At 40.0% G+C, this 27,445-nt stretch overlaps 1 protein-coding gene across 2 annotated transcripts in view; it reads right to left on the bottom strand.

Annotated features, from left to right (window-relative positions):
* Window positions 1–4,235: 4,235 nt before the first annotated feature.
* The window catches only part of SMCHD1 (structural maintenance of chromosomes flexible hinge domain containing 1), a 207,175-nt gene continuing 183,965 nt past the window's right edge, over window positions 4,236–27,445 (bottom strand). For both annotated transcript variants that reach the window (XM_074987361.1, XM_074987362.1), the window contains 8 exons: window positions 26,800–26,922; window positions 26,357–26,547; window positions 25,514–25,623; window positions 19,595–19,665; window positions 16,407–16,578; window positions 10,649–10,807; window positions 9,171–9,308; window positions 4,236–7,303 (listed from right to left, as the gene is read on the bottom strand). In XM_074987361.1, coding sequence (XP_074843462.1) covers window positions 9,211–9,308; window positions 10,649–10,807; window positions 16,407–16,578; window positions 19,595–19,665; window positions 25,514–25,623; window positions 26,357–26,547; window positions 26,800–26,922 — 924 coding nt within the window. In that variant the 3' untranslated portion in view covers window positions 4,236–7,303; window positions 9,171–9,210. The remainder of the gene's footprint in view (window positions 7,304–9,170; window positions 9,309–10,648; window positions 10,808–16,406; window positions 16,579–19,594; window positions 19,666–25,513; window positions 25,624–26,356; window positions 26,548–26,799; window positions 26,923–27,445) is intronic.

Genomic DNA, 27,445 nt, shown 5'->3' with positions numbered 1-27,445 from the left:
CTTTTGGTAGGGCCACTGTAAGTCTTCTTTTGTTGGCCTTATGCTTTGGCTTCACTCTTAACACATGCCAGGTACTTCAATTTTTCCTGGATGACTTCAAAAATGGGGGACTGGTGAACTTTCTGCTGAATCCCACACTTTGTTATACTTTAATTCAGTTTAATACCTTATGCTTTCCTAGTCTTGCTTTACAAGGCATGTAAACAACTGTCTATACCTTGAGTGGATTGCCACATTAGTATGTTAAGATGGAAATAAATATTTGAGTTGAAGAGTCACAGTTTGGTCTTTTAAGTTGTAGATGTTCTATGAGCATATTATTCTTATAGGTTAAGAAACAGCTTTAAGAAAGAGTAACTGTATTATAGATTGATACTGCAGAAGTATTGAGAGGCCCCCAAATCAGATCGGAGCCCCTTTGTTCTAGATGTATAAACAGGAAGTCAATCACTTGTCCAACAGCTGATAGCCCTTGTCCACATTAGAAAGGTTTGCCATTTTAACTACATGGATAAAGTTGCAAAACCCACCATCTAGTGCAAAGTTTATGAATGTTATTGATAGAAAATCTTATCTGAGTACATCCTATTCCAGTTTGTGACACTGAGTAAGTTATAATTTAATACGTTAGGGCTGATCTATACTTACTGTTAAGATAGCTGCGCTGTGGTCAATCTTCCAGAGTTTGATTTTGCCATGTGTGTTAAGACGTTGCAAAATTGATCTCTTCGGGCTCGGCCGTTGAGCCTAGTATTCCATGCTATCGTGTGCAGTAAGGTACTTCAGTGTGAGCCTAAAGAGCCTGACTTTGTTCCCTCGTGTAGATTTAGCCTCAATTTTATGTCAGTGCATCAGCATCAAGAAGACATACCAATGTTAGAACTCCTGGGAATTTCCCATTGAAACGAGTTTCGGATGGAAAATGCAGTTTCTGCAAAAATCAAAACGTTCTGCATGAGAAAGATGGGGGGTGCTTATCTGTGTAAGTCCCCAGGGAGACATGTGGCTCTATGGTTCCTCTGCTCCGTTGGCCACCAGGGACACCTAGCAGTGCTGTGTGAAAATGAAGGATCACAGCCAGGCATACCAAGGAGTGGGAGCACCAAAGGTCCACACCAAGGTGTACAAAGGAAGAAAACTGACCTTCTGGGTCATTGCCACAAATGTGCCACTTCTATGAGCAGCCTAGGAGCCAGTTTCCCAGCCCAGCTCCTAGGCTTACCTAAGCATGCAGCAAAACAGTGGGCTTTTCCTTCCACCAAGACTGTTCATACCCTGGAGCATTCCTACTTCCCTAGGTGGCCAGAATGAAAGTGATGCAACCCAGTGGAAGGTGAGCATAGTGTCTCAGCCAGCAAACGGGAGCTGGAAGTTGCCAGCATCCTTTGGATTGGGAGGTAAAGGGAGCTAAAACTGCAGGGGACAGAGATGAGTTAGTCAGTGGAGAGGGGTCCTAATTCCATGCCCCAGAATCCAGTGGGCCCCTTCCAATGCCCCAAGTCCCAGACCCCCTCTTTTGCCCCCCGCCGTTCCACTTTTCCAGTTCTCAGGACCTCCCCATTATCCCCAGGATTTCCCTCCATCATGGCCTCCCTCCCCTATGCCACACTCTGAAGTCTCTACTTCTCAGAGGTGCCCTCTTTTTCTTGCTAGCCGCAAAGGAAAGTACCAGTTAAGGGGCTTGGGGATATTTCAGAAGTGAACCTTCCACCACCACAACCCACCCTAGCTACCTTCAGTGAGCTGGAACATTTGCATTTTAACCTTCCACCAATAACCTACCTTTCCTGTGACTGGGGATGACATTTGACTATTGGGGATATTTACTATTGTGGTATAGGGAGAAAACTACTCTCCCAGAATACCCAGGTCCCCCATCCCCACACCAGTGAGCCTCTGTAACCCATGGCTCCCTAAACTCTCCCCTATCACCTTTCTGGGGCTCTCAGGTCACCACTGATCTCTCATGCCCTCTTCTTGGGCTGCTGACCTGTTTGGTGTCTTGCAGCCACAGCCTCTGGGGTTCTGGTAGAGGAGCTGGAGGCTGTGCTAAGTGGCTGTGCGAGGCTGCACCCCAGGCCTCTTTAGAATTGACTGGCCTCCACAAATTCATTAAGTTATCACCAGCTGGACACTGTGCCTTGAAGGCACTGATTTTTATAAACTGATTAAGCTTCAGTTGGAGTAGTGTCTAATTTTGGTCGCTAATGTGTGGAAAGGGTGCAGAGAAATTGGAGAGGGTCCAGAAGCAAGCAACGGATGTGGTAAAAGGGATAGAATGGAAGCCATGTGAGTAAAGGCTCAGGGAACTGGGTATGCTTAGTTTGGAAAAGAGTAGATTGAGATTGGAAGGGCACGATCACAGTCTTTAAATACTGGAAGGACTGCCATAAACAAAGCGGGGTGGGGTTTTTCTCTTGGCACAAATGGAGAGCAAGAAATAGTGGGTTCAAATGTCAGTACAGCAGATATAGATTAAGTATCAGGAAAACCTTTCCAACTAAGAATAGTAGAACAATGGAATGGGCTACCTAGGGTGGTTGTGGAAATGCCTTTGCTGAAGAGTTGGATGGTTTAGATGCAACAAATCCAGCATCTTGGCAGGCAGTGAGACTAGATGACTTAATTGGCTTCCACAGTCTTTCAAAAAAAAAAATAAGGTGTACTTGTGCCCTCCTCTGAGATGTCTCTAAGGTGTTATCTGTTTTTCATATTAGCCAATTTTCTTATCCAAAACCATGTCGGTAGAGAGGAGTACCATCTGTACACCTTAGATGAGCACATCTGACACAGGGGCTGTGTCTACATGGGCACAAATCTTTGAAATAGCCATATTTCGAAGATTACTAATGAGGCGCTGAATTGAATATTCAGCGCCTCATTAGCATTAGGACGCTTCCGGCCATGGTGCTTCAAAAGCACCGCTTTCGAAAGCATGCGGCTTGGCATGGCTACATGTGGGTCCTTTTCAAAAGGACCCCGCTCCTTTTGAAATCCCCTTATTCCGATCAGTGAGTGGGATAAGGGGATTTCGAAAGGTGCAGGGTCCTTTCAGAAAGGATCCCCGTGTAGCCGCGCTGAGCTATGCGCTTTTGAAGCGCCGGAGATTGAAGCGTCCTAATGCTAACGAGGAGCTGAATATTCAATTCAGCACATCATTAGTAATCTTTGAAATGGCCATTAGCATGGCTATTTCGAAGATTTGTGCCCATGTAGACACACCCAGACTGAACTAAACAATTTTATAACCTAGAGGATTGTATCCTAGAAAGCAGTGACCCTGAAAGGGATTTAGGGTATATCTCAGTGCCATTCTGTAGCTAAAAGGGCGAATGAAATCCTTGGATGGATAAACAGGACTATCACGTCGGAGCAGGGATGTTTTACTATTTGGCTATGTCCACTTGAGTTTTGTAAACAAAACTCGTGGCACGTCTACACAATATGGGTGTGTCTACACTTGCATTCCTCTTTCGAAAGAGGTATGCAAATGAGGTAAACAAAATGCAAATCATGTGTAAATTTGCATATTTGGTGCCTCATTTGAATACTCTAAAGAGCTTCTTTCGAAAGAAGACAGCCAATGTAGATGCTGCTCTTCAAAAGTAAACCCCATCTTTGAAAGAATCCTTCTTCCCTTTATTTAATGGGAAGAAGGATTCTTTTGAAGATGAGGTTTACTTTTCAAAGAGCAGCATATACACTGGCTTTCTTCTTTCGAAAGATGCTCTTTTGAAAAGTGAATGTGCAAATGAGGTGCCAAATATGCAAATTTATATCTGATTTGCATTTTCAATTTACTTAATTTGCATACCTCTTTCAAAAGAGTAATGCAAGTGTAGACGCACCCCATGTGTTTTAGTGACAACTATTGACAAAAACACTCTGTAGATGCTCTGGCATCCTTTTGCTGACAGAGCCGATCAAAATATCAATCCGCTTTTATATGTAGATGTGATCTGTTGACAGAAGTTTTGTAGGAACATCTCTTCTGACAGCAACTTCTGTAGAGAGATGCGTCTACTACAGACATAGGCTCTCTGTTTATGGTATTAACAAGATTATTACTGGACTATGATACCAAGTTCTGTTATTTACACTTCACAAAAATCTCTTGAAAAATTAAGATTTCAGTTTGGTAATACAAGCCTTATAGAAACTAAGGAAGCTTTATTTACTTGGCTTATTGCAGATAGCAGGTGTCTTGATCAAGTACTTACACAGGTAAAAGATTTCTGATCGCTCTTTAATCAAGTAGAAAAAGACAAATTCAAATGCTTGGAGCTGAAGATAGATTCAAACTACAAACATTACGCAATTTTTTAACAGCAAGAGTATTATCCATTGAATCACTTACCTAAGGACATGGTAGATTCTCCAACACTTCATGTCTAAGTCAAGACTGGACATCTTTCTAAAAATATGCTAAATATCAACAGATGTTGTAGGTCTGATGTAGAAGTTATTGGGTGACATTCTTTGGCCTAAATTAGTTGTTCAGACTAGTATATATTATTTTCTTCTGGCCTCAAGTTAAATAATCATTATAATGACTCCCATTACCCCCTGTGCCCCATTTCAAACATATACTAAAAAGAAGCTCATCATATGTTCAAAATACAAGAACTGTCCAATTTTCTCTTTGGAATCTAGCTGCCCTTCCCCTTTCATGGAATATGTGTGTTTTAAAGGGACTCAGATTACAAAATTATAAATGGTCCTGGATAAACCAAATATTTTACTGTTTCAGTTCAGTCTGTTTATTAACTAAATGTGTAATTACATGAAAATCCGAACATTTTGCATTAAATATCTATGTATCTTCATAAGAAAACAATTTACAGTGCAATTTTTCCTATTTCTAATTATTACACATACTGTATAATCCCACAAAAATGGACTAGTGTGCTTCAGTGCATGTACTTCAGGGTGCTAGAATGAAATCCATATGGAAGCAGATATGCACCTTACCTTTAGTTCCTATTTTTCTGACAGCCATTAAATGTGAGGCACCTGGTACTCTCACCAAATTGAAGTACATTTTTATGATGACATGTATAGTTAATTTTACATTATTGTTATTTTTAAAAGGAAAAGCAAGCAGTGGAACAAACCAATGCCTGGAATAACATCATAGATCAAGGTGGCTCACTACATTCTGTGCTTAGTCTTTTTTTTTAAATTAGAAATGTCAATCCTAACATGTCCACCGCTAACCAGCATTTTCCAAGATCATTGAAAAGGATTTCTGTTCCTGAAGTTGCTTATTTTGTTCCTAACATACCCTAGTTCAGCTAAGAGAGAACAAATGTTACTCTCATGGATAGCATTGCACAATACGCGTCAGCCTAAAATGTTACCTAACTCCCTTGTTGCTGAATGAGAATACATACATTTCTCCAGTGTTACAATCTGAAGACTGCTATGGATAATGAAGAAACTTAAGTTCAAAGACTGGATATGTTGAGGCTTGTGTAACCCACAGGACCCCATTCTTGATCATTTTACCCCTTCTTGGTGATCTCATATACTCCTAAGTTTTCATTTAAACCTTCACCATAGAATTACACTGACTCACAAAATTGCCTTTCCACTCTTGACAGGTCTCCTTCCATTCCAACTTCAATTTCAGCCTGTTCTCCAATGATTTAAAAACTCAAGTTGAGGTTAAAACTCAACTCACTCCTTCCCCACTGAATATTCATTTTGTCACTTATTGACCACATGATCATCATTCATGTGACTTGAAGAACCTGAAGATCATCTTTGACTCCTCCCCATCTTTCACTTACACATCCAAAACTTGTCCATATGTTAATGCTTCCTCCAAAATATTTTCCAGTTCCAAAGTTTTCAGTATATAATTTTCAAGAACGGTGATATGATTTAGTGAAAGTTAGTAGGACTTCACACTTTGAAAATGTTACCTTCTGATTTCATACGCAGACTTTTCCCTAGGTATTTCACCATTTCCTATTTTGGTTACTGTAACCTGTTCCTCTCTGGCCTCTGACGCTCATTGTCCCCCATGAGCCCATACAAAAATCAGCTGCCATGATCATCTTCCTTACCTCCGTTTCTTCCTCCATTAAAATGCCTCTATTGGCTACTTTCTAACTGCTCCAAATGTAAGCTTCTGATTATCACTTTCAAGTTCCTTCAGATCTGTGGTTTGCCTGTTCAGTGGCTCATCACAGCCTCTATCCTCTAGCGAAGCTATTCATCTCCAGGCCCTGTTGCGTGCTTCTTTCACACCATCTTTGTGCTTTTCTCTGTCATTTCTTATGCACTGGATCCCAACTCACAATTTGTCAGCAAGGCCACCACCTCTTCTCTTCCTTCAAATACAACCTTCCATCCCCTCTCTCATCATGATAATGAAAATAAATTAGCTAACTAACAATGGCTGCATGGAGAAGTAATTGTGGGGAAAACTGAAAATCTGAGAAAATTCTCTTATCTCTCTTCATAATTGTCTATTGCTTGTAATGTACTGTTCACTTTTTGAAGCAAGACCTCTTCCTATTAGCACACAAAGCAAATAGCACATTGTAGGAGCTGCACTAAAGAAAATAGTTTACCAACAGGACAATATCACATTGTTAAATGTGACAAGGAAACAAAAAATGTCTGGGGATCATAAAGTCACATGGCACCCATAAAGTCTCTTATTTCATCAAGCCATACCACGGAAGAACAGACTTCTATCAACCGACATTTCATATCCAGTGCCTAAATACAAACATTGCCTCTTCTATTAATAGCATCTGATATAAGCAACCCCTTAATTTCCACTACCTGAACAGGACCTCAGACTTTGGCTTGAAGTTAACTGCCTAAGGATTCTGCTTTAGTTGAATCTCAACATACTGGGGCTCTAATAATAAAATTTTTGCCTTGAAATTATAACTTTCTTCATTTACTTGAACTGGGCAATTTAGAATAACTTTTATCCACTTCATATAAAGACACTTCCATAATGAAAAATTTTCATTTCATTTACATTTACAGCACCACAATATATTGTATTTGCAATGCTCTTTGCAGTGAAGCAATTTTATTGCATAAATAAACAAGGGTATATTTTAAAGCGTTTCCACGTTCAAGAAAAGTAGAACTCTGAAAGCTTTTAGAAATAAAAATTAACTTTACAAAAATTAAAGCTTATTTACATTTTTCAATACACAATTTCTTTCCATCAAATCTGATTGGGCTATGCTTTCTCTTCTGTAGAGCTCCATTCACATCTGATATTGGAGTTTGCACTAGTTGCTGCTCTTCATAGGAGAGCTGATGCATTCTTCTGAACAAAAGACAAAATATGGTATTAGCATTTATATACCAATTCTATAAGTGATGTAAAGGGGCAGATCCTCAGTTAATGTAAATTGCTATACTCCATTCAATGGCATTATGACAAATTACATTAGCTGGAGAGCATGTATCAAAATTTGTGAAGAAATCATCCCAGCTTGTTCTGTTGTATGGACTTAGTTTTCTGGAATAAATGGATAACATAATGAGATGTTCAGTGCCTCATTAGAATGCCGGAAGCCACGGCACTTAGAAATGGATGCGGCTCACTGCTGCACCGCTCGTCCAGATGGGGCTCCTTTCTGAAAGGACCCCAGCAACTTTGAAATCCCCTTACTCCTAACAGCAGATAGCTGCCAGCTATCCGCCAGCATTCTAATGAGGCGCTGAATACGTATTTCAGCACTGCATTAGTAAACTTCGAAACGGCCATTTCGAAGTTTTGGGCGCGTGTAGACATGGCCATAGTGATCAGGGTGGAAATACTGAATGACTGGAAAAAGGCAAATGTAGTGCCCACCTTTAAAAAAGGGAAGGATGAGGATCCAGGGAACTACAGACTCACCTCAGTCCCTGAAAAAATTCCTCAAGGAATCCATTCTGAATCACTTGGTGGAGAGAAAGGCAATCAGTAACAGTCAGCATGGATTCACCAAGGCCAAGTCACGTCTGACCAATCTACTTGTTTTTCTATGACAAGATAATTGTCTCTGTGGATATGGGGAAGGCAGTGGACATGATATGCCTTGACTTAGCAAAGCTTTTGATATAGTCTCCTATAGTATTTTTTTCTGGCAAGTTAAAGAAGCGTGGCCTGGATGAATGGACTATAAGGTGGACAGAAAGCTGGCTAGATCATCAGGCTCAACAGGTAGTGACCATTGGCTCTTTGTCTACTTAGCAGCTGGTGTCAAGTGGAGTGCCCCAGGGAATGGTCCTGAGGGCAGTTTTGTTCGATATTTTCATTAATGATCTGGATGATGGGCTGGTTTCCACCTTCAGAAAATTTGCAGATGACACTAATCTTGTGAGGGTGGGGAGGGAAGAGGGAGAGCCAGATATGCTGGAAGGTAATGACAGGGTTCAAGGTGACCTAAACAAACTGAAGGACTGGGCCAAAAAATCTGATGAGGTTCAACAAGGAAAGTGCAGAGTCCTACACTTATGACAGAAGACTCCCATGCACTGCTACAGGCTGTGGACCGTCTGGCTGGGGATTAAACAGACGAGAATCTAGATAATAGAGCAATGGGAAAAATACAGGAGCAACTCAATGGTTATGCATACTTTGGTCAGCATGGATCCTTAAGGAGAACCCTTGCACTGTAATGCACAGGGACAAGTGGAACAGACACTAATATGCACAAGAGACAAAGTGTTAAAAGATCAGTTGTTTGTCTTTCCTGTCATCACATGGTTCCAGACATGCTACCTCAGACATTTATTTGGAACAGCCTATGTAGGAATGTACAAATACCGATGCCTGATCTAGCTACCCAAATAGTTTAGATGTAGATGCTGTTTTTTGTAAGCAGCAAGGGAGCTGAAGGGCAGAAAAAGAGCTCTCTGCCACAGTAGCTATGATAGCAACCAGTCACTTCAGAGATGGGAGAAGAACTTGGCTGGTAAAGACTTCCTGTCAGACTTAAGTTTCAGTACAAGTTCTACAGGAATTTGTAAATCTCTTGGGAAGTCTCCCTCCTACAGACAATCTAAATCCATCTTACGTGCAAGTCTCCAACCATTGAGTGTTATTAAAAGTCCCCAAGCCTCCTCTCCCTGAGGCAGAAATAAAAGAATTTTCTGTCTTAGTTTAGTACAGGGGAAAATAATGACTGAACTCAGGAAAGACATACCTATAGAACTACTACTTCTTCTTTTTTTTTTTTTTATTGTTTATCTTCTCATTCTTTTGGGAGGAGTGGGACTGTCACACATATCAAGTGCTTCTGGCTGAAGTAATAATTCCGTGCTTTTACCTGATGGGGTCATACCTTTGAGAAGTAGAAATAAAAGGACATTAAGAACAGAACCTTTTTTTCACCATTTATATAAAAGTTCATGGAACAGTGCTGCAAATCATTTAAAAATTTTGGAATGGGTAAGTTTTGTCATTCACCATAAAAATGGTTGCTTCCTTAATATTAACATGTGGTTGAATTCAAGGAAAACAAACAAAACAAAAAACACTTATAAACTTACTTGTAGGTTTCAGAGAATAAACACATTCCATATTATTTCATATACATCATAGGAATGTTTGACATCAACTCAATATTCCTTTTGGAAAGTTTATCTTTAAGGAATTATGGTTAAAAAAAAGAGTGAAATGTCTTGCTTTTGTGTGACAGAGCACGCTTGTCCCACACAGGTACTGCAAGGATTAACTCCACCCTTTGGACTGAGGAGGCCACACCCCCTTGGCGGCATAGGCCGCCAGGAGATCAGGTCTAAAGAGGAGCAGTTCAGTTCATTCTAGGCTGACTGCAGATGAGGGAGGATGCACACTGTGGTAGTGGAAGCCAGAGATGCTGAGACCCAGGCAAATATCCCAATTCCTGCAGACACCCAAGAAATAATGGAGCTGCTGAGAGCTGCTTAGACCAAGGAGACTTAAGACCTTGGACTAGTGCATCGGGGACAGAGTAGCTCAAGGGAAAGTAATCATTGTTCCAAGTGTGTAAGCATGTTTTGGACAGATCCCCCACTGACCTAGTATGAACACATTTACCGATGCAAAGACGCTGAGATAGGATCCAGTGGAGTAGGGAGCGCCCATGTCCTGCTACCTGACTGCCACCCACCTTTAGGAGGAGAATAACCCTCACCCCTGCCCCCAAAAGGGAAAGCACTCACTTGCCCTGCAATACCTTGCTAAGGAAACACCCTCAGTCCAAGTCTTTTCTGTACTGTCATTTCAACAAGCAGCAATTTCTAACACTAGCAAACAAAAATAATAAAAAGTTATGTACTTCTTATTAGCGAGATCGGATTCTCATATTCATAGGCCATTTTATATAATAAAAATATGGTCAGTTAAAGACACCTTTAAAGAAAATGTACATCTGGATCAATACGCATAACACCGCCTGCCAAGTTTTTATATTATTTTCCTTGGGGAAAAAAAAAACCAAACAAACTAATCATTTTAAGGAATCAATCTCAATTTAAAATAAAAACTCACTTTTCACTACATAACCTTTTCCCTGTGCAGCTTAGTTTCTCTAGTTTTCAGAAAACAAACACACATGGGATATATGGTCATCCATCTGCTACCTTTTCTTCCCCCATTCAGAGAGGTAAGAGGTGGTAACAAAGAGATAATATAACATACCCAATTTCTGCTCTATTTGTTGGAGATTCTTCTCTTGTTCAGCAAGCTCCTGCTTTTTCTTTTGCATCTCTGGAGAATTAAGGGACTGTAAATGTAAATGAAGATCTTCATTAACAGTATGCAACTTCTCCACTGCTGTACGGTACTGCTGAAGAAGATCTAATAGAAGAACAAAAGGGAAATAAAACACAAAAAATGGAAAACTGTAAAAAGAACAATTAAGCTGTGGACTCTTTTTTTAAAATGACTGCTAATAAATAAGGCTGATGGACCTAATACAGGCAAGGTAAGCTTCCTTACAGACAGCATCACTTACATGACACTCTGGACCAACTACATTGTTTAAAAGGATTCAGCAGAGGATGAAAAATCGTATCTGACATTTAGGGCTGTCAAGCGATTAAAAATTAATCAATTAATTGTGCAATTAAAAATTAATCAAACGATTAATCACACTGTTAAACAATAATACTCTCTACTCCCTGAATGCAGGGCTAGGGGGCTGTTTGCACAGAGGTGCAGGATTTGGTCTGTACCTATAATCCAGATTATATTACTCAAAAAGAAACACCTATTAAAAGTAACAGGCCAAAAAGCAGAAACTAAAATGCATAAAAAGGCGTTTCAGACACACAGGGTGAAATTTTGGTCATTTTGTAGTCAATAGGAATGTGGCCATTGACTTCAGTGAAGCCTGTATTTCATTCATAATATTTTAGAGAATTTTAACTGGTTGAAAGATAGGATTTAAGCGCAAAACAGTGCTAATAAAAATATTTCTTGCATCCCATCAAATAAAGGGATTCAAATTGAAAAATATACACATCAACATTTTAAGAAAACCTAGTTGGTCCCCCTAAAATTGATTTTGGATACAAAAATTTTTAGTATTTTCAAAGTAATTCATATATAATGGATACTTTTAGAAATGACTGTTCCTGTGTCTGTTACAGAAGCAGAAATGTATGTTACTGTGTTTTGATAGTCATTTGAAAGCACGTCAATATGTTGACAAATTATATACAAAAATAAAACAAGCACACTTTTGGAAACTAAGTTAAAAATGACTAACAATCTGTTTCTGTCATTTTGAAGTTACAACAGAGAAAGAAAAGCAACATTTTTATATAAATAAAATATTTTTTTAAGTTTCTACCACCTGTACTTTGATTTTTCAGTCCTTGTTTAATGTTTTATGTAATGGACCAGATACTCAGCAGGATGGGGAAGAGAGCACCTTCCAGTCCTATTCGTCCCCAATCAAGGATGGATGCTGAAGCAGTATCAGTTACACACTGTCACATACACTGGTTAATGTTTGAAAGTGTTGGTTGATGATGGAAAAAACTCAACCAGGACAGGGATTGTGGCTTGTTTCAGTGACCCTTATGCAGATATACACTACTGAGGCTGGCTGACTTCTGTGGCACCAGGAGCAAGAGTTGGCCCACTGGAGAAGCTGGGTTGTGGTTACAGTGAACATCCACACACAGAGAAAGACGAGCGCGCCCCCCGCCCCCAAAAATAGGGACACACCAGCTGTGTGTGCTGCAGTGTGCTTGGGGGGGGCGGGGGAGAAGATGAGCCCAGGGCTGGAGCTCAGCCCTGCCCAGCATGGGACCAGGAGGTGTGGGATGGCTTAGGAGGGTGAGCCAGCCCACTTCCTGCAATGGAGCAGGGCTTGCTAGCTTATTGCCTGCCCAGAAGCAGCGTGGTTACCTAGGTTGCTATGATCTGGTCCTAGGTACAGACAGGAATGGCGGCTAGTTGCCTTTTAGGAGGCAGTGAGAGGAAGAGGAGGCAGGAGCAGTGGAGGGGGAGGCTGTCTTGCTTGCAGGGAGAATGGAGGGCCTGCACATGTGCTCAGTGCCACTCTCAGGCTCTGCCTGGGGATGGCACAGTGAGGGAGGGGCAGAGCTGCTGTAGGACTCCTCCCAGCTCCTGTAGCAAGCCCCCACTGTCCCCTAGCCAATCCCACAAACAGACGGTTTAACAATCTTCCACATGGCAACCATCAAATATTAGAATGAAGTAATACAGTAATATATTTAGAACCCATATCATGGAACAGCATTAAAAAACATGTGCATTTAGAGCCTGAGATTTCATGAGGTTAGCTGTCTTCAGTGCAACCTCTAGCAGAGAGTTTAAGTCTTGACTCAGTTGTTTGAAGCCAATGCTTTCCTGTGAATGATACAAGTCCACTTCATTGAAGAGTTCACGATTTTCAATTGAGCAAGAAGATCATTTCATCAACCTACCATTGCTGCTGCTTTGTTTGTTTACACAGATACGCACCACTCCGATAAATCCATGTTTCAAAATCTGTTCATTCAACAAGTTAAAAATTTCTTCCCCGTTGTTTTAGTGTCAAATTCTTTACAGCAGTACAGTTGATAACTTGTTCTTTTTCATCTTTATTGTCAATCTTTCATCTGTTGATTTGTCGATTTGTAAAGCAAACTCTTTTTTTCAGTAATTTGTTTTATTATGTCTTACTGCCATCTTGTCGATTTTTATTGTATCACTCAAATGTGGGATATTTTTCATTTTGACAATTTCATTTTTACTGAACATAATTTTAGCGATTCTGATAGAAACTGGAATAACAAGCTTTTCATCAATAGTATGTGATTTCTTTGTTTTTGCTATCATTTGTGTGATTTCATAAAAAGCTTATGAAGTTTTGTGACAAAGTCAGTCCTATTCCTGGGCCTCTGGCCTCTATTCAGTTCACTGGGCCCACTTAAGGGCCCAGTTGCCCTCACTTGGGCAAGGGGTGGTCTGGGGGGAACCTGGCCCCTGCCCATTTGTGCTGGGTTCTGGCCCAGGGACCCTATGCGGCTGCTAGAGGGAAGAGGTGACTCCCTTAGCCCTTAGCACAGCAGCTCTCCTCCCTGGGCCACGTCCCTAGAGGATTCCCACGGTACCTTCTCCAGGCTGCAGCAGTCTCAAGTCCCCACTCCTGATCTGCTGAAGCTCCCCACTCTCCTTCTATGGTCTCTAGTGTTCCTGATGCTCTCTTCTACTTCTCTCAAACCTGCTCTCCCCCCCACTACTCTGGTCTCCTTGCAGCTCTCTACTCACCTCTCACACTCTCTCCCCATCCTTCCCACTGTGAAGGGTTTTTAAAGGCCTCTTATTAGCCCAGTCATGAAGTCAGCTGGCCCCAATTAGGCTGAGCCATCTCCCGCCCAGCTGTCTGTGATTGTCCTCTGCTTGTTTGGTCTCCCTCTGAGCAGGCCCTCCACCCTGGCCCTGCCACAGTTTGAGAGCTTATTGCACACACTTTCATAGCAGCACTAGATATATTGAAACCTTCACATTTTCTTGTAAAATATTCCATTGGTTTATCTTTTAATGGAGGATGCTTTGTATTAAGGTGTTGCCTCAACAGAAACGGTTTCATACAGTGGTTAGATAAAGTCTCACAGCAAATCATGCAAAGTGGGTACACTTCTGTTTGTAGTAAATCTGAATTTAAGATATTTTGAATTGTAACCGTGTTTTTTTTGTTTTTGTTTTTAAATCTCAGAAGAATTTCCACTTCCACTGTCTCAAATGTTTCTGACATGGTTTCCTGTGACTTACGTTCTTCCAAATCTGCAGCTTTATTCTTTGTTTTCACAAGAAATGGGTCCATTTTAAACCCTTTCAGATGTAATTATAAAAAAAACCTCAAAATGAAATTGTACTAACAGCAATTTTATCTCATTTCAGATAGGAACAAATGTAATATTTGCCTGCTCATGTCCATTTGCTTTGAATGGTCAGTTACTGATGTTACCAACTAGCAATGCATGCTGAAGATGAATGAAGGTTGCCAATTACATAAAAGTAGCCAGGCACATTATGAAGTTTGTGGGTGTAAAAAATAAAGTGTTGTAAAATTTAAAACAAAAATTCTGTTTTCTCCAAATTTCAACTGTGTTGATGTACCACCAGATTTCTCTCACGTACCCTTAGGCATACCACCTGTTGAAAAACATGGGCCTAAAATAAACTGAGGTCTTGAAACAAGTGCGATTCAATTTTTACAGATTACTGTAACCTTTTCAGGAGTCAGATTTATTTTGCATCTACTATCTTATTATCAAATACATGAAGTGGAATAGAAAAATAGTGTACTTACATTTCAGCATAAGGCATACGAACTGGTAAAAACGAGTCATCATCTGAATGAACTTTTTAGATGGCACTGATTTTACAAGTGCTTGTTTGTCGTAAAACTAGGCGTATATCTAGATGAGTTGATGTAACCTATTGAAGACCTCAATGTACCCCCAAGGTACGCATGCCCTTGATTGAGAAACACTGTAAGAACTACTGCCAGTTGTGGGGTGTGTCTGTCCTATTTCTCAGTGGTTTGTCCTGAATTTGGTTCTCTCAGGACACACTGAGTCACAGTGAAAGTGGTATAGTTCATCTGGGTGAAATGCACAGTTTGTCCTGAGTAAGATCTGCACTTTGTTCTCTTAAAATCTCCACCACTGTAAGTTAAGTGTGGTGGCCTCAGATCGGTTGAAGAGGTTACCAGCTTGTTATTTTCTGTTTGCTTATTTTGGGCAAAGGAAGTAGTGAGAGAAATGCAGGAAAATGAGTAAAACTACTCTAAAATTGGAGCTGTGTAGAAAAGGAACATAGAAGACTTATGAAATTAAAACGGCCAGAAATTGAGGTGCAGAGGCAAGCAGCTGCATACCAGACAATATTGGAACTGAAACAGAGGCTGACAAAGAAACTGAGACCCACAAACTGGGCTGGGAACTTGTCTTGAAACAAAGGTTTCCTATGATATGGAGAGACTACATGAAGTGGGGAGTGACATCATAATTTGCCTTCTTTTCCCCACAACTTAATACTTTAAAGAAGCTCTGAAAGACAAATAGCTGGGAATGGGAAGGAGAACCCATGCTAAACAGCAGTTACAGTCTTTGCCTTAAGAACTGCATGCTTGATTGGATCCTCAGGGTGAGAGCTTGCTAACTTGCATTTTAGCTAGTAAATTAGGCTAAGTTTACATTTTTAATTGCTAAGTAATCTGCTTTAATCTGTTGGCTATCACTTAAAATCTATCTTTCTGTGGTTTATAATGTTGCCTTATATTTCATCTTAACCAATACTTTTAAAGTGAAGTTTCTGGGGAAATCACAGTTGGTTAAACAGGCTTGTTGTGCATATTAATGAGATTGCATTGTACAGATCCTTGTTCAGTGCAAGACAGTATAATACAGGGTTTATATTCCTGCAAGGATGCAAAAATGGAGAGCTGGGAAATTGGTTCCCGTCTTGTCTGTCTGTCCTTGACTGGGCTAGGGAAAGCACTCAAGGAGTTCAGTTGGGTTTGCAATGCCACCTGCTGTCCTGTTGGGTGATAAGGCCTGAAGAGGCTGGCTCAATATCCAGCAGAGAAGTGTTAAAGAGTCTAGTCCAACCGAATGTTTAGGGAATAAAGTGATTCCCATGGGGATGGCAACCTATCACAATGCTCTCTTAATATTTACATCTATGAAATAGGAAACATTTCAAAAATGTGTGTGCAAATTTTTGGTGTGATTTCTGTTTTTCTTGAAGGAAGTTTAAGAAGCTAAATTTTCAAAGTGGAAGCAAAAAAGTGATTGTAAAGTAATACTTTAAAAGAAAATCTTAAATCCAGCTCATTAAGTATTACTTCTTACCACATGTAACCAAAAAAACATACGAAAGCAACAGCACAATGAACAATATTTGGTGAATTATCAATATTTTGTGAACTCACCTATCTGCTCAGAAAGAGTCCTGAAAAGTTTTGGCATGGGTGCTCCAAATACCATTCCTCTGAGTTTGTCCATTGGCGGAGCTTTATTTTGAAGGCCTCCAAACTTTCCATTGCTGCGAATTCTATCGCCTTCCCTAGTTAGTAATGTTGGGCAATGTGTGATTTTTACAACCTACATTAGGTATAAAAATAAATCTCGTGGGTAAAAAAAAAAACGTAAGGAAAGTACATCTCCAAAAAGGCAAAGCTTAATCTTCAATAAGAGTGGGACAGTTGTGGTGAAACTCACAGTTATACAGCTATCTTTATTACAATACAATGCAGTGAGTTTTACACTGAAAAGTGATTCTGTAAAACGTGGCATGTTTATTGCATCTCAAAATCAGAGCAAACTTGCTCGATTTAAATGCACAGATATATATCCTTTAAACTGCCAAACCTGCAAACTCACGTGCGTATCTGAGTGCCAAACTGTACTTCTGGTTCTAGCATCACAACCAGTCAGTGATTCTGGGTATTAGATTTTTCCACCAGGTTTTAAGATATACTGAAGGATGGGAATCTTGTAATAGGAAGTTATTTATTCTATTGATAACACAGGAACCAGAACAGAGCTGAACAGTCTCTTTAATGTGTTAGCGCTGTATTATTAAACTGTAATTTGTCTCTTAAATGTGATTAAAACTGATATATAGAATTTATGTTGAATAAAACAACTGTTTCACATATTCACTTTTCAGAGCAGAACAATATTTAAATGGCACTATTTTTTCCAGCATCCAGAGTGAGGTGCTCAAATTATATGACGAATAAGCAAACAAAACATGAAATAAATTTACTATTCAGATTATGCCCAGTCCTATGTGGGTATATAAGAATTTTTCTCTCTCTTCTCTGTGTTCAGCTCAGGGGAAGAGCCAACCCTACTGGGGATAATAGGTCTGGCTGCTTCCCAGTACATATACTGCTATTACCAATAAAAGCAGATGGAGCCATGGCCCTGTTCTCCTCACATGACCTAAGAGAGCTAGTCAGGCACAGGGTAAGGAAGCGCTGCACTGACTGCAAGTGGGAGAAGCTGGTATTACAGCCTAGTGCCTCCTAAGCTTTGTGGCCATGCAGGAACTATTAAGCCCTGTGCAGGGGTTCAGGGCGGCAGTGGAGAAAGATCTCTCTTCAAGCCCTGAAGCTGCTGTGGCCAGTGGGCAGGAGCTCCTTTCTGCTGGCCCCAGCAGGAAGTAGCCACAGCTGGTGGAGGAGAGCCCCTTCCATACCAGCCTCAGAAGAAAGCTGCCCTGGAAAGTCCAAGCTTCAAGCCCCTGCCTCACCTAGAGCCTAGTATCTTCCTGCAGCTCAAAGCCCTCATCCCCACACCCTTCCCAGAAGCCCACACGCCCAGCCCAGAAACTACACCCCTCCAGTACTCCAAACCCCTCACGTCCAGCACCCAGAGTATGCACCCTGAGCTAGAGCCCTTGCACCCCAACCCTCTGTTCCAGCCCTGAGTCCCTCAACCCCAGATCCATCCTAGTCTGTACTGCCAGACAGAGCTCTCACACTCTTGGACTCCCACCCTCTGCCACAGGCTTAAGCCACCTTTCACACTCAGAACCCCTTGGCTCCACCCCCCCCCATGAATTTTGTACGTGCACCGATATGAACGTGATTCATGCCACACAAGGGTGGAAAAAATTAGAGAGAACACTGTACTGCAGTACTGTACTGTACGGTAGTACTGTACTACATCCACTTTTAGATTCCGCAACAGCACTCAGGAGCAACCAGTCAAAGCCACATTTTCCTAAAGACATGTACTATAACATAATCCCTCCTAACACACCACAGGATATAAAACACGATCGGCCCCAAAAGGCTTGAATATTAAACAGCTCTATTTCTGCTTGTTTAATCAGAACTTAAATAGTTCCTAGTCTGAAATACAACCTGACCACTGAAACGTCTCTCTCAGATGACGGCCCCTACTTGTTGAAATTTGGTTCTGGTATACCTTGGCAAATCATGCCAGATTTTAGAGCTTTAGAGCAAGATGTGTGGGGCAGTGGGGAAAAATGGAAAGATAGGAGATAGTCTGAAAAATGTCAGCGTATGGACCACATGTGAAAAAAAAGAAAGCACCTCACAGATCACACCGGGGCTTCTTATTCATAACTGCATGAACCACTTCCTATTTAATTTTAAAGAATGTAATAAATTGCAGTTTTATTAAAATTAAGGTGGGAGATGATGCCTGAACTGTGTACAGAGAATAAGACAATTTATGTATGAGCAGACGTATCAAGACACCTTGTCCCTCTTCACAAATGAGCGCCTCCTACGATTCTGAGATGAAGCAGTTGTTCTCCTTTGAAGTTCAATACTGTACTGTGACCTATGCTGACCATGCCCCCTTCTTTGGCTTACCATGAGATTTTCACCAGCACCTAATGGCAGTTTGCATTGCTTTTCACCTTCTCCTCTGCCAGCTTTATTTTTATACATTTCTTAGGCAACAGTGAGTGACCGCTACTTTCTTTCTCACTCCGCCCTCCAGATAAAGTATTCAGTCACACTGAGTTTTCAGTCACCCAGCTCTACCCCTGAATCTCTTTCCTGCTGGGACTCCGTTGTTCCTCATGAGGCACAGCTGAGTTTTCCCCAAAACACTGGGCTAACCTAAAGCAGTGTTCCATATATGAAAGAGCATTCACAGGCATGCTGGAAAGTGAAATATGATATGCCTGTTCACAGCCAGCTGACCTTTGAATGGCCAGAGGATGGAGTCCACAGTCTGACTGGCGCATTTGGCTCACCCACTCCACTGAGGACCCCGACTCTGAATAAGAGAATGAGCATGTCACAGAGAGGCTAATAAAACAGAGGACACCATCTGGCTAGCTTGACTGGTATATGGCAACATTCATATGGTAGGTTTTGTTTTCTTTAAAAACAAAAACCAGACTATTTTGTCACCACTGATACTATAGACTGCATCAATTGTAAAGCACACTGGGATTTCTGAATGAAAAGCATTTTGTTACAGATCCTTAGCTAATGGAAAATTGTCATAGCTCCAGTTAAACTGATGAAGCTATGAAAATATACACCAGATTAGGATCCACCACTTTACATTTATAAATATGCCAAATCTCTAATCCAACAGCATTTCATTTAAGCAAATACACACATACCTCCTTTCTGTAATGATTGGCAGCATCCAAATTGTCAATGATGATGGTGTCTCCTAAGAGCATCCCGAACACTATAATGAATTTTCAAATGGTAAGTTTCAGCAATCAGGTATTTAAAGTGGGTATTTTAAATAGATTTATAATAAATTAAATGTGCAAATGTCCAAAATGAAGACATTCACAACCCAAAACAATAGCTTACGAGAAGTAATATCACCTCTTAACAAAAGCTTCTATAACTACTAACTGGATTTTAAAGATGTTATACTATAGATAAGATGCTGTATTTGTTGTAAAAACTATAAGATAGCTTTTTACACTGTGATTCTCTGGCAAAGACGACAAAAAATGCACAATATAATAAAACTCAGAGTAACATTTAGAGTGCTACTCTGAATGTAAGTTGAGTCTAGTGGTAAGGAGGCAAAAGAGACTACATATAATCAATTCCTTTGCCTTTCAGCCCATTGGAATTTATAGTATTTTTCTTTAATTACATAACATTTACTAAGATCTTAGGGCTGCTTCTGTGTCTAGAACACAGACAGAGGTTACTCACCTTGTGCAGTAACTGGAGTTCTTTGGGATGTGTATCATGAATGGTGTGTTCCCCCCTCCCCGATGCACCCTCCCCCCAAACAGTTCTACTATGGTAATGTTTGAAGATGATCAGATAATCAGATCAGATATAGACTTTGTGAAGACTCTTCTATCAACTGAGAGAGATTCTTATTTGACAAGGGATTGATGTGGGTCTGCTTATACCTTATCTGTTTGACAAATAAACTATTTTGAGCCACACCTGGAAGCAGCAAAAGAGAAATTTTGTATGAGACATTACAAAGATATAAGCATATGCCCCCAAAGTTGGAGGAAAATACTTATCAAAGTCTGCAAGCATCCTTGAATCATTGTGATAATGTTTGTGGGGCTGGCAAACTCCTCTCTGAGGAGATAAGCCCTGATTATTACTGCATCTGGGGATGCCTCTATGGATTCTGTTCTCTGTTAAGGAGTCAATCATTGTGGACTTTTTGATACTGAGCTGAAAACCTAACCTGTGGAACAGAGATAAGGTTGTCTTTATGGTATAAAGAGCTTCATAAAACCAGCCCTGGATCAGCCAATCATTGAAGTAGGAAAAGATTACTGGCTTTTGATAAAGACAGGTTGTGACCCATGACAGCATGTTTGAAAATACTCCCGGAGCCAAGAAAAGTCCAAATGGGAGTACCCAATCTTGGAACTGGTTCTGGCTAACTAACTAGAAAGTAAAGGTGACATTTGTAGGATGTCTAAGAGTTTTTGTTGAGATTCTTGGACCTTCTTTAGTCATAGAAAGGGAAGGAGGAAGAGGCTTCACAGCCTACCCTGAGAAGACAAGGGGATGGTTGGGGGTGGAAAAGGTTTACTCCTGCAACTGAGACTGGAATAAGTGGATTGCCTCTTCCACCAATTCAAATGAGAAAGGACCAACATTGTTGATAAATGTCCCAAGGCTTCCATTATGGCCAGTAAAGTGGGGACTGCAAGGCACTGGAGGTATCACCCATTGATGTACATGCTACAGAAGAGAAATGGGAGTGTGCCTTTCACCTGTGAAGTCCTTCTCTCTGTAATGACAGACAGGGGAATAATGGATAGAGACATAGGAATCAGATGAAAAATCCCCCACAATGTTCAGGGAAGTGCCCTACCTTGCATGAAAACTGGTGGAGAATCAAGTGGTACCAGACAGATTAGTAATTTAGGGATGATGACAATCTTTGTATTGATATGTACTTGGTGCCCATTATGAGGGGAGATACTGGTTCTTCAGATACCTGTAGATCTAGGGAGTAAGTATCTGAAGTCCTGCCGTACCAGATGAACTAATGGAAAAACAAGAGGGATCTACTGTGATGAGTCCTTTGTAGGAGTGTCAGTACCAATAATACTGAATGTTCCAAAGACTGTGAAGACCAGTGCAATTTAACCTTCTGTGTTTCTGAGGTGGCCATGTGGCTAGGCACTCAAGGTTGCATATTACTTGTCTATTAGTACCTCCTTGGTAGTATCAGGACTGTTTCATCCTGCTCTGGTTATGCTTAGGTTGTACAAAAGACTGTTTAGGCATCAAAGGATGTTTGGAACTGTAGTTCTTAAATTAACTTAGGGTCTTAGAGACCTATTGGTACGGAAAGAATCTGAAGTCTCACTAATAAGTCACTCACAGAGATGGAGGGGATCAGAAAGAGGTACTTTCAGTGGAGACGAGATCTTTTTCAGATAGCTATCTAGGAGGATAACTGGAATGCCTTTTCTTAGAGGCCTTTTCGGAACCATTTGATGATTTCCCCTTCAAAGTTCTGGGCACATGTGCTTCTGAGACAGATGGGGCAATAAGTTCACCTGGTGGATGATGCACATTCTGGGTCCCCTGACCTGAATCAAAAGCAGCAATGAAGTGTGTGCTCCATCTTGAAAAGCTTGATTCTAATCTGTCACTTTTTTTCTAGCTCTGCTCAAGAGGGCTGCATGACAGTTATAATTCAGAAAGATGTGCATACCCTCCAGACAGCTTATATAAAAATAATGTTTGTCACTGAGCAGGATAGAGTTCAGGAAAGTGACACAATGGTTGAATCTTGGTGGTCCTGGCTACACCGCTAAATTGGAAAAAATGCCTCACTCCATCCAACAGAAGGAGATAGAAAAGGGGAAAATGAGGGAATAAAACAAAAAATCTGCAAATGACAGAAAAACTCAACAAAACACTAATAAGGGCTAAACTATGTAAGAGGGCAAACAAACAGCCAAGTTGGCCTACTACACATTCCACCTCTCTGGCACAGGTAGTTGAGAAGGAACTTAAGACAACTGGTCCATGAAAATCTATATAGCCTCTGTAGAGGAACGAGGATGTGTAGAGTCCATGCACGGGCTACAGGAAGTGCTACTTAAAATCTCCAATGGAAGAAAAATGAAGCACCATAAGGAAGCTACTCAAAGGCTGTGTCTACATTACAAAGATAACTTTGAAGTTGCTTACTTCAAAGTATAACTTAAAAGTAAGCAACTTCTAAGTAAGGGGTGTGTAGATGCTCAACTTCGAAGTAGGGCACTACTCCATTCCTGGGAATGGAGTAAGGAGACTTTGAAGTTGGGGTCCCTACTTTTAAGTTCACTTCAAAAGAAAGGGAAAAAAATGTGTGTAGACTATCCGCTGGCTACTTCAAAGTACTGCCAAACTTCAAAGTGAGTTCCTAGTGTAGATGTGCTCAAAGAACTGTAGTTTCTTTTGATCTTTAGTCCTTTCTTCTACCTCTAGGTAATCTGAAGAGCCATTAGTAGGACTACATAGGACTATATTAGCTGAAAATAAATAGAATTCCACACTACACAGTTTTGTGGGGCATCTTCAATACTGGGTAGGTTAGTGGGCATATCGATTTTAAGCAGGCAGTCAGATACACAGCAAAAAGCATGGATGCTTCAGTACTATGCAGTTATATCAAACAGACAATAAAATAATAAAAGAAGCATTACAGCACTTGGGTTTAATTTAAGTAGAAGTTTCATATAAAGAATGCTGATACCAGGAGCTCTCTCTCTATTCCTTTCTCAATGTTACATTTGATTGGTTAATCCTCCGAAAAGCAAGAAACATGTACTACCACAGAAAATCAAATATCTATCAATGTTTTGTCCAAGTCCATTATCCTGACAGGAAACGACTACGCCTTAACAAGGTATTTTCTAAGTGTCCAACTTCATTCAGTCTTGCATCATCATAGATACTGGAATCACAGAATACTACGACTGGAAGGGACCTCGAGAGGCCATCGAGTCCAGCCCCCTGCCCTAATGGCAGGACCAAGTACTGTCTAAATCATCCCTGATAGACATCTATCTAACCTGTTCTTAAATATCTCCAGCAATGGAGATTCCACAACCTCCCTTGGCAATTTATTCCACTGTTTGACCACCCTGACAGTTAGGAACTTTTTCCTAATGTCCAACCTAAACCTCCCTTGCTGCAGTTTAAGTCCACTGCCTCTTGTTCTAACCTCAGAGGCCAAAAAGAACAAGTTTTCGCCCTCCTCCTTATGACACCCTTTTAGATACCTGAAAACCACTATCATGTCTCCCCTCAATCTTCTCTTTTCCAAACTAAACCACCCCAATTCTTTCGGCCTTTCTTCATAGGTCACATTCTCTACACCTTTAATCGTTCTTGTTGCTCTTTTCTGGACCCTCTCTAATTTCTCCACATCTTTCTTGAACTGCGGTGCCCAGAACTGGACACAATACTCCAGCTGAGGCCTAACCAGCGCAGAGTAGAGCGGAAGAATGACTTCTTGTGTCTTGTTCACAACATACCTGCTAATGCATCCCAGAATCATGTTTGCTTTTTTTGCAACAGCATCACACTGTTGACACATATCTAGCTTGTGGTCCACTATAACCCCTAGATCCCTTTCTGCTGTAGTCATTCCTAGACAGTCTCTCCCCATTCTATATCTGTGAAACTGATTGCTCCTTCCCAAGTGCACCACTTTGCATTTGTCCTTATTAAACTTCAGCCTGTTTACCTTGGACCATTTCTCCATCTCATTTTGAATTATGACCCTATCCTCTGAAGCGGTTGCAACCCCTCCCAGCTTGGTATCATCTGCAAACATAATAAGCGTACTTTCTATGCCAATATCTAAATCGTTGATGAAGATATTGAACAGAACCGGTACTAAAACAAACCCCTGCAGAACCCCACTTGTTATACTTTTCCAGCAGGATTGAGAACCATTAAGAACTACTCTCTGAGTATGGTTATCCAGACAGTTATGCACCCACATTATAGCAGCCTCATCTAAACTGTATTTGCCTATTTTTTTGATAAGAATTATGTTTCAAGCAATGTGGTTTCTAATGCTTCTCTTGGAAGACTATGTTGGAAAATATTTATTGTAACATTGCAGCACCGGAAAATTATTGCCAATCCCCAAGCAACAGTCTATTATTTGAACAGTCATGAAAAATAGAATCTGAGTCAAATAAATGCTATACCAGATGTATATCTTTGGGAAAAGATTTAAAAGGAAAACTTGTTCTTGATAAGCATTGGTGAGGAATACTTCAACACTGATAAAAATTAGATATTTAGTTTTGGAATAGATCTTTGAAAGCAGGGGCTTGAAATATCAGTAGATTGCTAGAAAAGGTATGATGAAAATGTTAATATATTCCAAAAGCTGTGAAACAGCTGAAAGATAAAATCTTTTTGGATACAGGTACTTAACACATATATTTGATTATATATAATCTAGTTAGGATATATACCTTGGTTTGAAGTGACATAGCACACCCTACATAATTTTGTAAAGATAATGCTGTAACCTAATACTTTGGAAATATTTTAAAAAATTCTATCAAGATTGACTTAACTTATGGTTTATGCCAAAACAATTGATGAGGTAATCTTAAATTTTTTTTTCAAATTACATATATGGAAGAGAAAGAAAGAGCATGACTGTCAAGAATGAAGACTAGTTGTAGAGGTTGCTGATAAAATCTTTTGTTGTTTACAAACAATTAACATTACAGTCATTCTCTAACACAAGTTAAGTGATTGCTTTGGTAGAAGGCAAGTTTGTAAACATTTTAAGAGACTCTGGCCCTCCCTTTTACTGGGACCCCACTCTTTAAATACCCGTCTGAAACCACCACCCACTCATGCATCTGATGAAGTGGGTCTTTGCCCGCAAAAGCTTATGCTCCAAAATATCTTTTAGTCTGTAAGGTGCAACAGTTCTTCTTGTTGTTCTCGAAGGTACAGACTAACACAGCTACCTCTCTGATACTTACCACTCACTATATGATTAGTCTTGTTCCTGTGTGTCCTCTGTTTATAAATTAAGATATTTCTTTAGTGACATTTACCTATCTGACAATGCTCTACGTTCTCTGGAAATGTCAGTAAATCTCTGGCAAATACAGGGTTTCCTATAGGTCTGAAGTGATTTCTTCCATTTCGTAAGTGAGGTAAATTCCTGGGTTTAAAAAAAAAATATGTTTTATTTTAATCTACACTTTTATTTGATACTCTAATTAGAAACACAAAATTATACTTGATCTACACAGTAACACTTCAATATCAGGAGATGAAACTTCCCAACCTTAATTAAAATGCAAACACATTAACACATAACACCTGAGGAAACTTAAATTTCTAGTGATATATAATTGAAGAGTTACTTTTGAACATGTGTCCTATACTAAAGATACTAGACCAAGATACTGAAGTACAAGTGTATTTAAAAAGGAGATGCACATAACGTTATTTATTTATATTGATTCCTTCTGGGGCATATCTGAAATTCCACACCGCATCTTCTCCTTCCAGGAAATGGATGAGTATAGTAATGTCTTTGGCTACATATGATTTCTGAGAACATGTTCATGATTTGAACAGAAAAGTAAGGGTTTATTTCATTTCAAATTAGGAAGTGATAAGGAAAAATACCTGTATGTACATAACTTTGCCCAGAATGTACTCCTGTACTACAAAAAAAAAAAAAAAAGTGTCTTGCAAAAACAATTCAAACAGTTAAATTTACAAAACTGGGCCATTACTTGACATTTTATGCAACATTTCTGCTAGTTAACATGGATGTGAAGATATCTTACAATCAAATCCTTATCTAATACAAAGGCTAAACAACATTAGAAAGAAAAATATAGAGAATGAAAAGTTTTCTAGGAAAAATATATTTTTTCCTCTACCTATTCCAGCCTGGGAGACTCTTCTTGTAAACAGAATCAAGAGGCAAGACTTGCTGTCGACCCTGGGTTTCATCAAAGATACGACGAGCAGCAACAGTAGTTAGGGTGACTACACAGTCCATATCACTAGCCATATGCCAAGAGATTACCTTTGCTGCTTTGTCATCCTCAATTTCTGCTAAATGTGCAATCTGTACAAAAGAAGAAAAGAATACTTGCTGAAAACGAGCTCACTTATGTTCTTCCTGATAACCATAATCCCTCTTCACCTGAAGGTTCATTTCAATAACTGCACAATTCTGGGATGCAATTAGCACTCCTTTCGGGGGGCTGCTTTTTCCAGAGGTTACTTGGTAACATGTTTAGGAGTTTATTTACTGAACTGCTTGAAGCTCACCATGGAATTGTAAAAATGACTAAAAAAAAAAACAAAAAAAACTCACCTTCCCTAAAATATCCGGATTATCTTTGGGATAGTTTGAAAGTGTACATGATCTTCTAGGATGTTTCTTTACTTCTTCCTGCTCCAATGTCTTTTGTTTTATGAGAGAATCAACATATTGCAACTGTAAATTAAGACTGACCGTTAATAAATAGCCTCTCCTCTAGTGGAAAAATACTTTACTAAATAGTAAATCATGATTCTGCTACAAAGCATTCAACAATCTGGATCTGACTTAGTATGGCTCTGTTCTAGCTGGGGTCAGAAGAGAATGAGAGATGGCAACACCATTGTGGTCCTTTCACTGGAAAAGTTCATGTAACTGTTTCATTTTCTCTCTGTTATATAGGTTGATTGCTTCATGAAAAAATAAAGGTGCCTGTCTTTATCCAAGACAGCAGAGGAAATGAAAAAAGTATAAGAGCCAGCAGGAAGGACTGTAGCTGATTCAGAAGAGCAAATTTTGGAATGTTGCAATTAGGTCCTCTGTCTAAAGGTTAAGCAAAGAGAGGGAAACCCATTGGTCAGACTATCGAATGCATGGAAAAAACAATTGATTTTATTGGTTAGTGATGAAATATTACTTTCTTTATAACCTTCATGTCTATATGAAACTATTTCAATAGTGAACTCAAAACTCAAATAAC

The sequence above is a fragment of the Carettochelys insculpta genome, chromosome 2 (assembly GCF_033958435.1).
Source record: "Carettochelys insculpta isolate YL-2023 chromosome 2, ASM3395843v1, whole genome shotgun sequence".
In the NCBI taxonomy this organism is placed as follows: Eukaryota; Metazoa; Chordata; order Testudines; family Carettochelyidae; genus Carettochelys; species Carettochelys insculpta.
This window is presented reverse-complemented; position numbering and strand designations above follow the sequence as displayed.